Below are 11,876 nucleotides of genomic sequence, written 5' to 3'. Positions count from 1 at the left end.
TGCGCGTAGTACAGGACGCAAAACTGATAACACAACACGATCTCCTATTTATTCAAACATAGGTGCGCTCTGGAAACAACCGCGTAACACGGAGGAACTAAGGCGAGCCTACAGTTCGCTACAAGTCGCTGTGGAAGATGATGCGCAGCGTGATTACTAGTGGATGAAAAACAAGGACTGTACTATAAACAGTGGAAGAATAAATATATACATCTCGAACGTCGCGCATGCTGTCCAGCCTGCTAAGGGATGAGGACTAATGTCTGATATTTAGAGTAGTGTGAAGATTAATATCCCAAGCGAAGCCTTTTGTGCACGCTTGCGTTCTAAGCAGATCATGTGACCTATTAGACGAAAGATCAGACCAAGAAAGAAAAGACAAGCAGTATATGTGTTATTGATACCGCTTCAAGAAAACATATTTGAGAGTTACATGACACTCCATTCAGATTATTTCAGAGTATGGTATCGATACTTGCCGATATCGATCGGCAAGTAAGAGAGGTGGCTTAGGCTCATGACGTTGGAAACAGCTTGCACTTCTCGTCAGGATTCATAGCTGTATTCCGTCGGCAGCCGAAAGCTTCAGAAAATTCCTTGAGGTGTTTTAAGGGCTCGTTGCACCGGAATTCGGGGTGAGCTTCTTTAGGCAGGCCGCACAGAATATAACATGTGGTCACGAAAAAAACCTCGGCAGACGTTAAGTCAGGCAAACCACGCAGTCGAACGTCGTCAGCAGGACCCACAGAGTTCCGGTACGCCTCCCAGGTTACGCGTACCGCACCTGCTGGATGAAGCACCTGCTCACTGAAGTTGCCGTCAGCAGAGGTGTTCATGATACAGTCTCTACTTTCGTTAAGCGACCAATAGTAATGGGACATTCCCAAAGCAGCCGAGCCGATCAAGGACCCCAAAGCACCATACTTGACCGCTTTGATGACGTGAAGGTCGTAAAGTGGCATCATCATAGCGTAGGGCGGCAGCAGGTATGTACCTTCGAGATCGTTGTAAAGATTATACGTTAGATGTCTTTCGAGTAACCTGGGCATGAAATGCGTGCTGATCAATTTCCAAAATGTGTGGAGGCCCCGAATAACTTCCTCCCAGTTTTGGAAGATGTAAGGACCCATATCGGCGATCTTGGAAAATGCGCCGCTGAAGTTGAAGTGTTCAAATCGGTCTTGGTACGTCGTGAGTAAACCAAGCTTCTTCCGGAAGACGGAATCCGTGTAAGGTGAACCGGGTGTCATCTTTCCGTATATCTTAGGAAAAGCAACGCGGCCAATGTCGTCGATAATGTTACGTACGTCCTTTATCGACTCCGCTAGTACGTTCCCCTTCAAGAAATTGGCGTAGACAGGCCATCCCAGCATGTGTTCTGTAGTCACGAAGCAGTAGTCGCGGTTTGTTATATCTGTCAAGCTTCCCGGCTGAAATGGCTCGAAGTCGCCGACATATGCACTAAGGACTTGTCGATTGATGAAAGTGGCGCACTGTTGTATCATGATCCAACCTACTTCGTAGTGCAGGTGCTTTTCATCGACAATTTTCAAAAGCCCGCTGAATGCGCGGATGTAATCGCTGTCCCCGTCGCTGATATTCACCGGGACATTTGCGGAAAGACCAAGTTCCCGTGTCACGAGTTTTAACCAGCGCTCGTAAGGAATCTCGGCCGTTAAATTTGCCAGGTCGCTCAGGTTCTTCGGAAGGCTTTTGACGGCTGCCTTGGTGTAATTTGTTAGATTGCCAAGTATCGAATCTTCAACTTCCACGAATTCAGAATATGGAAGGAATTTTTGTTCTGACATGTAGATACCTTTGGTCGCATTTTGAAATGTCTCGTAGTAAGTCTTGTAGTCATACGTTCCCGGGTTTTTAATTAATGTTGCTCTACGCTGGTATTTACTAGCTAACATAGCGCCTCCGGATATGACCAAGCTGCCTTCGTTCTTGTCGATGTTCAGAAGGTTCCTGATCCTCAGAGACTTGTAAAATCGAACTAGTGATCTGAGGACGTCCGGTTTCTCAGAAATAACGGGCCAATGCACGTCGCTTGTGTGAAGTATTTGCCTTAAACCCAACATGTCTCCACGTTCGTCATCTGCAGCTCTCCTGCACGCCTGGAAGAAGGCTGCCGCCTTCTGGTCGGGACTCTGGTCGTAGCGAGGAACATTTTCCTGAAGGCCTTCAGCTAGCAACTCCAAAAAGTTATCCACATGGTTCTGGTAAACAGACTTGGACTGCCCTTTGTTCCAACCGTCGCAGACATAGGCATAGAAGTTGTTGCACGGGTCGGTTTGTTGGCTGATGGTCTTACGGAGCATGTTTTCGAGTGCGCTGCAAGCTTGCGAATCGCAGAGTGAGTAGTGGACGCTTTTCCGGACGGTACTGCCACCAATGGTGAAATAGATGGCAACTCCGAGCAATAGAAGGGAGATGATAGAAATGACGACTCCAATGATTTTCTTTCGTGGAAACGGTCGAGGGGGATCTGTTGGATGAGCTGGTGGTGATAAGGATTGCAGAGCCCTGACAGCAAATTGGACGATTTTCATTGGCTGCGGTTTTGGATTGGGACTCGTTGGAGTCACGGCCTGTTAGGTTGAAAGACAGAAGACAGTAAGATATATCAATAAACCTTCCGTTTGTACCACTGAGCTCTACAGTTTGATCATTGCAATGAACGCCACTTCCAGGCATACTTGTAGAGTAACTGAATAAACGACACGGATTGAGCCAGTTTAGTAGCAGGGGTGAGTAGTGTGGTGGAAGCAGGGATTTGCCCCTGTATCTGAGTATTTTTGCAGAGCCATGTTGGAATTCGGCAGGAAGGGACGCCTTCTGTTTGCTACCCTACTTATTCATATAACATACAGGGTGTTTCAAAAAACGTGTCATTCGGACTTTATAAAAAAACGGGGCGACGGAAAAATACGGGGTAAACGGCATTTGTGTGGCAATTTGCCACCGTGTAAAAATATTTTCATTTGATTTTAATTAAAATAAATTGAATTTCTGTAATTGAACTTCAAAATTTCCCAAGTCAACCTAACGTTTTTTTCACAGAATTTGAGAGCCCGTAGCGAACTTAGTCAGATCCACCAAGAAATCCGCTTGATATTGCAAATGGAACTGCCCAAAAAAAGTCCAAGTTGAGGCTTCAGAGTTTCGGGTATTCAACAGCGCACCAAATCAGTCGCAAAGATGCGCGAAGGGCAGGACATGTTCCTGCCCCCTACGAAGCTAGAACAGTTTATCGCGGGACCGGCGTGCAGCACAAGACGCGCCGATAACAAGGCGGTTGACATTCCACCATACGTTGATAAGCGGGAAACAAAAATGATTCCACCTCTTTTTTCCCGCCCTGTTTTTTCTTTTTTTTTTTTGACCTTCTATCTTTCATGTGGGCAGGAGCAATTCCTCCTCTACATGAATCTTTGCGTATGATTTCGTGCGCCGTTGAATACCCGAAACTTGAAGCCTCAATTTCGGGACGTTTTTTTTTTTGGCAGTTCCCTTTGCAATATCGAGCGGATTTCTTGGTGGATCTGACTAAGTTCGCTACGGCCTCTCTAATTCTGTAAAAAAAACGTTAGGTTGACTTGGGAAATTTTGGAGTCCAATTAAAGAAATTCAATTTATTTTAATTAAAATCATATGAAAATATTTTTGCAAGATGGCAAATTCAGTTGCCACATAAGTGCCGTTTACCCCGTATTTTTCCGTCGCCCCGTCGTCCGAATGACACGTTTTTTGAAACACCCTGTATATGTTCTATGTTGCGAAGCCTTAATGAAGTGTTAGGGGTGTGCGCGTGTGGGGCCGAGGAGTCGAAGGGACACCTTGGAAAATCTCCGTCCGGGAGGAGTGACGTGTTCCCGTCCGTTGGTACACTATAAAAATAAGCACTTGACCACACTTCAAGGTGGAGGCAAACCACTGCTCAGAATACCTTTGTCACTCACAATTTGTGGAAAGGGCAGGACGTGCCCCCCTTTTTTTTTTATGTTATTCGAGATGGTGATTGGTTAAGAGCGTGCTATTTTGTGAAGTTCTGTTTTTAGAAAGCATAAGAAAGCTTCACATATATTTTATATAGTTTCATATATTTACATGAGGACACGACGGCTCTCGAAAGGTCTACCACATCTACGTTCTCCCCAATTCGGAAAAATTCAATTTCTCTCGAATCAAATTAATCAAAGTGCTCCGAGTCCAAAGTCATGACAAAATCTCCTCCGAGATTATGCAGCGTTGAGTCCATAACGTTCAGACAACCAGATTTTTCAATACGATTTTTTAAAACGTTAGGTGAAACAGCCCGTATATTTAAGCCCTAGTGCTTTACGGTAAAACCCAGTAAAATCACCGATTGCACGGATATGTAACTCTGGGTAACAACACAAAAACTCCGGAAACGTCGCTCGGCATCTGGTGTTCTTCTGAAATGCGTCATCCGCGCTTTTTTTTTCGGCTCATTTTCAACCCGAAAATCGGCTTTTCCAGGTAATATCGCACGATTTTAACGTATGTTGCAGTTACTGAAGTGAAACCGCGATTTTGAAAAAGCATGGAACCCGAAAAAACTATATATGCAGGGGGTTTGATAAAAAAAATCGTATTGAAAGACTTGTCTGAACATTGTGGGAACAACGCTATTTAGCTCGGGGGAGATTTATCTGTTACGCGCGTTTGTCAAATATAATTCACGAGAACTTGAATTTTGATCTCCGAAATTTGCCAAGACGACCTCTTTCTTTTTTTTACAGACAGAAAGCTTATGCCAGATTTACGCCTTATAAACTACATTCACTAGTATACAATGACAATGGCCGGAAAAAGATTCCGCAAACGGATGTAGTTCCGTAGCGGGGCTTATGGCTTTTTTAGACAAACGGAAGTAGACATCAAGTAACGGATGGTTTTACTAGAAAGATGAGAAAATAACTGACGAAATAGAAAAACAAAAATCAACGTCGTATAACGTCCCAAACATACAAAAATTGAATTTTATCGCTCGTTTCTTCGAGGCAATCCGCCATCTTGGTTGAGGACCCCTCTGACCCAACCCGAGGCACAGTCTCGACGCCCGCACCGCGTACTGCGAGCCCCCCCCCACCCCATATCTGTAGAACCTAACTTGACCTAACCTCACTGAAGTGAGGTGATTTAGCCCCCTACCTTTCGCAAGATGAGAAGTTTCGAATTCGTTAGGCTTTGCACTCCCGTGTTTCTCCAGCGCCAGAAGTGCATCAGATGGGGTTGTTCAGATGCATATAAAAAAACTTCTAGACCACACATTCTTGTAATTCTTCTTTTTTTATATTCGCTATATGGTCATGTCTCACTTTAGTGCATTATTTCGCTTCTCAACACTCCGGCTAATTAGAAAAAGCCGTAAGCCCGTCTACGGAACTACACCCGATGACACAAACACATAAGCTTCCAAAGTCCAAGAACCAACGGCGCAGTCTAACGGTAGCATTCCTGATCTCAAAGGAGGAGGCAGAGTACTTACCGCCATAATGGCTTGATGCAGGGTAGCCTGGACGGCTTCAAAGTGGACCAAATGGAAGAACAGCAAGGTGATACCGAGTGAGTCAATTCTGGCTTCGTACTGAACGGCTGAGCACGTGCGGTGGTGCACTGACCGCGCTGACCTCGATACTAGAAACACGCGCTTGTAGCTTTCTTCTAATTACCGCCCGATTTCATTGACTATCATCCCGTCTAAAATGCTAGAACACATCGTTTTCTCATGTATTTTTACTCACCTTAACTGTAATCATTTCTTTCATAGTAATCAACACGGCTTTCTTCTTCTTCTTCATCCTCGGGGAAATGGCCGTTATCCACTAAGGGTGATAAGGTCTACTCTTGTGATATCCAATGGACCATTTCCACGTACGCGTCGTTCTTCTTCCTTCTTCTTCGTCCCACGGAGAATGGCCATGACCCCCATCTGGTACTGGCCAATCGCCCTTAGTGGATAACGGCCATTTCCCCGAGGATGAAGAAGAAGAAGAATGGCCATTAGCCCCAAGGGAGATCGGCCAGGGCTATGAGGATGTCCAACTGTACTATGACTTGACGGTGACAATTTGGGTGGAGAATGTGAAGGTTGGTGGAGAATGTAATGGTTGAAGTGGTGGAAGTGCTGAAGTTCGCTTGTTTTGGCTCCATGGCACAAGGGCAAGCATCGTGCATGTCGTGGTTATTTGCATAATTGACATGTAGAGGCATTGTAGTATTCATTAGTAGTAGACATTGTAGTAGGGTCATTGTGTAGTAGTCAGTGTAGATGCGTGGCTGTGTGTTTGACCATAGCTTTCCATTCCAGGTAAGTAAGAACCCGCGGAGTTGGATACTCTACACTGAAAGTGTGGCACGAAGTTATACTTGGGGTAAACCAAAGCAATCAGATGCCATTGTAACCTTCGGCCACCCTTTTCAGACTTATGTTGCTTTGACTCGCGTCGTGCGAGGGAACGACCGGAATTTCTCAGACCTAATGAGCTCCTTCGGCGTGCACCTGGTAACGCTCAATGGGTGATTGTGGATGCAAAGGTGGGATGATGCAAAGGTGGGCTAGAAGCGGCGCGAGCGAGAAAGGAAATATGCAAGCCCAAGCGCTACCGACCTACCCCAGCTGGAAGTGCTGGAGGCTCCAAACGAAAGGAGGGCTGCTAGGGACACGGGAACCCCCAGCAGACGGAGTGGAAGACTTATATAGACCTCTCGAAGCCTAGCGTAAAAGCTGCATTGCATGAGGAAGTGCTCTACCGTCTCGTCCTGGCCACAGTGGGGACACGCGGGGGATGAAGAGCAGCCGGCTCGGTGAAGATAGAAGTTGAGGGGGAGGGCGAGGCAGCGAGCGCGCTTCAGCGAGACCTCTGACTGCCGAGAAAGACAGGAATTCGGCTTCCACGGGTAGCACAGATGGGCGTACTTAGGGCGCAAAATGGGGCCAGAGGATAGCCGTGCAAAATGTTTGCATCTGGCGACACACACATGTGCAAGGGTAGGCAGCAGGCCAATAACCGCCCCAGAGAGGGACATTTTTGCGAGGGAGTCAGCGGTCTCGTTTACAGCAAGCCCACGGTGACCAGGAACCCACGTGATGATATCGTGTATGTGCGAGTGAGCGAGCGTAAGCAGAATGGAGAGCAAGTTCTGGGAAGGGATCGCCAAAGCGGAAACGGCTGAGAGTGAGTCTGAAAGCAAGAGCACCCTTTCCCAGGTGGGCGGGACCCTTTTGAGAGCTAGAATCATGGCGAGGAACTCGCTATGAAATGGAGGGGTGAAATCTGGGAGCCGCACCGGGAACTGGAAGTCAAGCTGAGGGAAGAAAAGGTCGACCCCAGAGCGCTCCTCTGAGACAGAGGCGTCAGTTGCGACCACAAGATGTAGCGGAAATTGATGAAGATGGTTCGTTAGCACTCTCTGCAGAGTACGCAAAGGAGCATGACGAACACTCGTGGGGAAGATGTCAATGACACTCACAGAGGGAGGGTCCAGCGGGGCCCCAAGTGGGAGGACATCCAAGAGCGAAACCTTTAATGGCAGAAGGAGTTGCTTGGCGAAAACTAATTGCGGAGTATTTCTACGGTGCCAGTGCCGAGTTCACCACAGCCGAGCATCCATGAGAGCCGCATTATTTGACAGCGCAAGGGGGTTCTGGCGCTGAGACAGGAAGATGCTCACAGTAAGTAGCCGGAACCGAGCCTTGAGAGAAGGCAACCGGGCCTCAAGGAGAAGTGCATCATTAGCCGAATACCGGGGAAGGCCCAAGCAGAGGCAGAGGGCCCGCCGTTCCAAAATGTACAGTTTGGTTAGTCGCCAGTCAGGCAGAGAGGAAAAAAGGACTGCACCAAACTCCAAAATGGGTCGCACGTAAGGACGGTACACGTAGAGCAGGGCATCCCTACGCATGCCGACACGGGGGCTAGGGCACCGGTGGAGGACGCCGATTGCCTTCGTTGCCTTTAGACACAAGTGATCTATGTGGTGACGCCAGCTCAGCGAGTCGTCGTACCACATCCCCAAGTACTTGAACTACTTAACTTGACGGACCGATTGCAGGCCAACTTGCAAGTCGATGGTGACTGGAGTGTTCAGCGGGAGCACGAGCATCGCCGACTTGTCCACATTCAGGGAAAGGTGCATAAAGCTCATCCAGGCTGCCAGGGTGTCCAGGTAGGCTTGAAGCTTAGCGTACAACTCCGACAATGAGGGCACCGAAGCAAAGAAAGCAATGTCGTCCGCATACGTTAAAGTTGTAATGCTCGGGTCGCATGGGAGGGAGCTCATCAAAACATTGAATACTATGGGAGAGAGCACCGATCCTTGGGGGACATCCCTACTCTGGGGGTAAGATGAAGAAACTAAGGAACCAGCAGAGCAGAAGAACGAGCGATCACAGAGGAAGGCCATGACCCAAGCAATCAGGTAATGGGGAGTGTTAGCGTTCACTAACTCCTGGAGGAGCACCAAATGCTCTACGCTGTCATAGGCGTTCCTGGCGACGAGAGATGACATCATGAGAAGACGACGAAGCGATGATGACAAATTAACACAACGTGGGCGCAGCTGGCATTTTTTTAGGATATAGCAGGATAACATTTGTTTTGAATGGTACAGCCTGCTCCTATGGAAGCACTCAACACGTGATACACCCCGAAAAAGTACACGAAAACTTGTTAGGGCATTGAAAGAAGTTCTGTGTTCCAGCCTCAGAACATCAATTGCCGTCATCTTGTTAAAGCATATTCGTAACACTCATGTTTTCATGCCAACTATCACGGCGACGCTTGTAGAGTTCGACGCAACACATTACAGGCATTGAGGGAAGCTTGAAAGCGCATGCGCAAACACCGGCAAAGAGAAAGATCTTGGGGACGGAGAGCGTGACACGTGAGTTCTTCGTCGCCATCCCCTCGAAACCATCTTTCTTCATGCGCCCAACGGCGCGAATGCAAATCTCCCTCTTCGTTCGGTGATGCTTTTACGGTGGGAAGCGGAAGAACCATACACCGACATTTATGCCTTTCATGTTTCGGCAGTTGACACATCATCTATAGGCATTGCGAGAAAAAGCTTCGTCAACTCGCATCACAGCCTACAACATGTTTTCATGCCAACAAACATGGCGGTCGCCACCAGAAGTGGCTGGGCATGCGCATACGCGTACCCAGAAATGGTCCATTATCCGGCTTTATTCATGACATACAGTGTAACTTGGACCATAACGTACGAACTGACGCCATTCTTCTTGATTTTCGTAAAGTTGTCTTTACTGAATCTTCATCCTCTTCTACAAAACTGGTTCAAAAACTATTTGCATACAGTCGTTCACAGGTGACACTGGGCGATGATTCCCTGTCATCACCACTTCCTGTCCTATCTAGCGTACCGCAAGGGTCAGTACTCCGTCCTCTTATTTTTCCTATTTTTATTGACGAACTACCGACTAGCACGTCTTCAAGCATTCGTCTGTTCGCAGATGTGTACAGCTTGGGATAAAAGTTTACGGAACACGGCACCTGCGTATTTCTTCATCGGAGCGCTTTCCTGCTAGCTATCACGGCTCCACTAGCTCCACTACTCTTTGCTGCTAGGTTGTCGCTCCATTGGAGAAATGCGACACCCAGGTGTTCCGTAAACTTTTGTCCCAAGCTGTACTACAGCACTGCACGGGCCCAATTTTCAGGCCCGTGCCCGGCCCAAGCCCGACGTCTTCTATAGATTTCCCCCCCGAACCGGCACGAACACAACTCCGCCGGCCCAGACCCAACCCGTACCCGACTGTTTTGATGCTCAGCCCCGGTCCCAGCACACCTCCGCTCTAAATGTTGTCATGCCCGGAGGCGTATTTAGATTTATTAAACAGCACAGCGCAGCGAGGCAAAGGACGCGGCTAATTGGTGGAGAGTGAGGAGGTACACTCGAACGGATCCGCAAGCACGGCGGATCGCCCTCGGTAGCTGTGTCGGTAACGTGCTGGCTTGCTGAGCTCAAGATCGCGGGTTCGATCCCGGCCGAGGGTGGTATCAATGTGGGGGAGGTAAACATTGTTTCCAGCACCATGTGTCGGAGATTTCCGGCGCACGTCAAAAGAACCCCAGGTGGTCCAAATTATCCGCAGTCCTACCCGGAGGCACGTTCAACATGTCGCCACACTGCGCAGACAAACCTTTCGTGTCACATCACGGTACCATTATTATTATTCAGTTGTGCAGACTCACGAAATATGTTCGCGTACGTGCCCGACCATGGCCGGCGTTGTCAAGCCCGCACCCGGCCCGGGCTAGGAGGCCGAATCCCGAGCCCGGCCCAGGCCCGCACAAAAAACACAAAGTCCGGGCCCGTGCAGTGCTCTACTGTGCACTCTACCGTAGTATAGTTTCTCTCACCGATCATCTCACCCTTCAACGCGACCTAAATCATATCTTCCCGTGGCGTTATAACTGGAAGCTTGCCCTCAACATATCGAAGTGTTTCACCGTTCATCCCTTTAGTGTGACACGTTCAAAGCAGCCCTATCAGTCCCATTACACATTAAACAACTGTACTCCACTATCCCGAAGCCCAACTCCTACAAACACCTCGGGGTTATCTTGTTTCTACTCTGAGATGCACGAAACACGTTAATAAAACCGCTAAAACAGTGCGAAAAACAAATAGAGATGACACCGGACGGTCGGACGGACGGACGCACTGCACTGGACCTTTGCTGAAAGTGCATCGCGTTCGTTCGGTGTGGTCATTATTTGTTTTTAGCACTGTTTTAGCGATTTCATTATGTGTGACCAACAGGCCCAAATTGGTACCTTGTTGAACCACGTTACATCAATTGCAAGTCACACAAATCGTAGACTCGGATTCACACGTCGCAACCTCAAGCATGCGACACCATTGGTGAAAAAATTTGCGTATACAACGCTGATACGCCCTCAATGAGAATGCGCTTGGTGCGTATGGGTGCGTATCTCACCTTACCTTGCATAATGTCCTGCTTGAGTCATTATAGAACCGTGCTGCTCGTTTCATCCCTAACATGTACTGTACTGTAACTACCTCTTGGTCTACCTGACCTGGCGTTACGCCGAAAGTACATCAGGTTGTGTCTATTCCATAAGGTCTTTCACTGCAGTCACTTGAGACCTAATTTTTTGTATCCCCTACCATTCAGCGGTGGGGGGGGGGGGGGCTTCTCTAGGGGGTGTCTTTACATGCTTTTGACGAAACATTGCGCAATCTCGCAAAATTTCAGGGGGTCTCTCGCAGTTCTTTTTTGCAGGGGTGTGAGAAGGCGTACGGGAAGCTGCATAAATTACTAATTTGAGGACAGCGCAAAAGGCGCATTGTAAATGAACGAAATTGGACCTTGATGTTCCGATGTCACAAATTAGAGGCTTCTGTTTACATCGGAATCATTCTACGCCGAATGATCCAGGCGACCTGCTCGATCACCCCTCAGTTCTTTAAAAAAAAACATACTCCGGTCTACCAATCTGCGGAAGTTTAACTAAAAAATATCCACACGCTCTGCAGTTACATCCTCTGAAAACTGGGCAAAGAAATCGCCTTTGGCACATTGCTTGGGCAAAGATGTGTCATCCTGTCCCACGAAACCCTGTCCATGTGGATAAGTCCGTCCTCTCGACGTCTTCCTTTGTAATATGGTTTTCGGCTTTTGTGTAAATTTCGACGTCTCCAGACTGAATTTTTTTTCACGAACTCTTTGGCGAATGCTTATTGGTTAGACGGATTAGCCATGGTATTGTTTTAAAAAAAATGTACTGTGGAGTCAATCACCACGGAAACCTATCCGAAGTTAACAATACCACAGTACATGTGTGACTGCCGGATTGAAA

General features: G+C 47.9%; 1 protein-coding gene across 1 annotated transcript; it reads right to left on the bottom strand.

Annotated features, from left to right (window-relative positions):
- Window positions 1-284: 284 nt before the first annotated feature.
- Window positions 285-5,574, bottom strand: LOC135375484 (neprilysin-1-like). The gene is made up of 2 exons (XM_064608184.1): window positions 5,519-5,574; window positions 285-2,594 (listed from the first exon to the last, which is right to left on the bottom strand). The coding sequence occupies exons 1-2, from the start codon at window positions 5,522-5,524 to the stop codon at window positions 516-518; spliced, it is 2,085 nt and encodes a 694-aa protein (XP_064464254.1). The 5' UTR covers window positions 5,525-5,574; the 3' UTR covers window positions 285-515.
- Between the last annotated feature and the right edge of the window lie 6,302 nt (window positions 5,575-11,876).

Source organism: Ornithodoros turicata, unplaced genomic scaffold (assembly GCF_037126465.1).
Source record: "Ornithodoros turicata isolate Travis unplaced genomic scaffold, ASM3712646v1 ctg00000864.1, whole genome shotgun sequence".
NCBI lineage: Eukaryota > Metazoa > Arthropoda > Arachnida > Ixodida > Argasidae > Ornithodoros > Ornithodoros turicata.
Note: the sequence above shows the minus strand (reverse complement) of the source record. Positions and strands in the feature narration are given on the sequence as shown.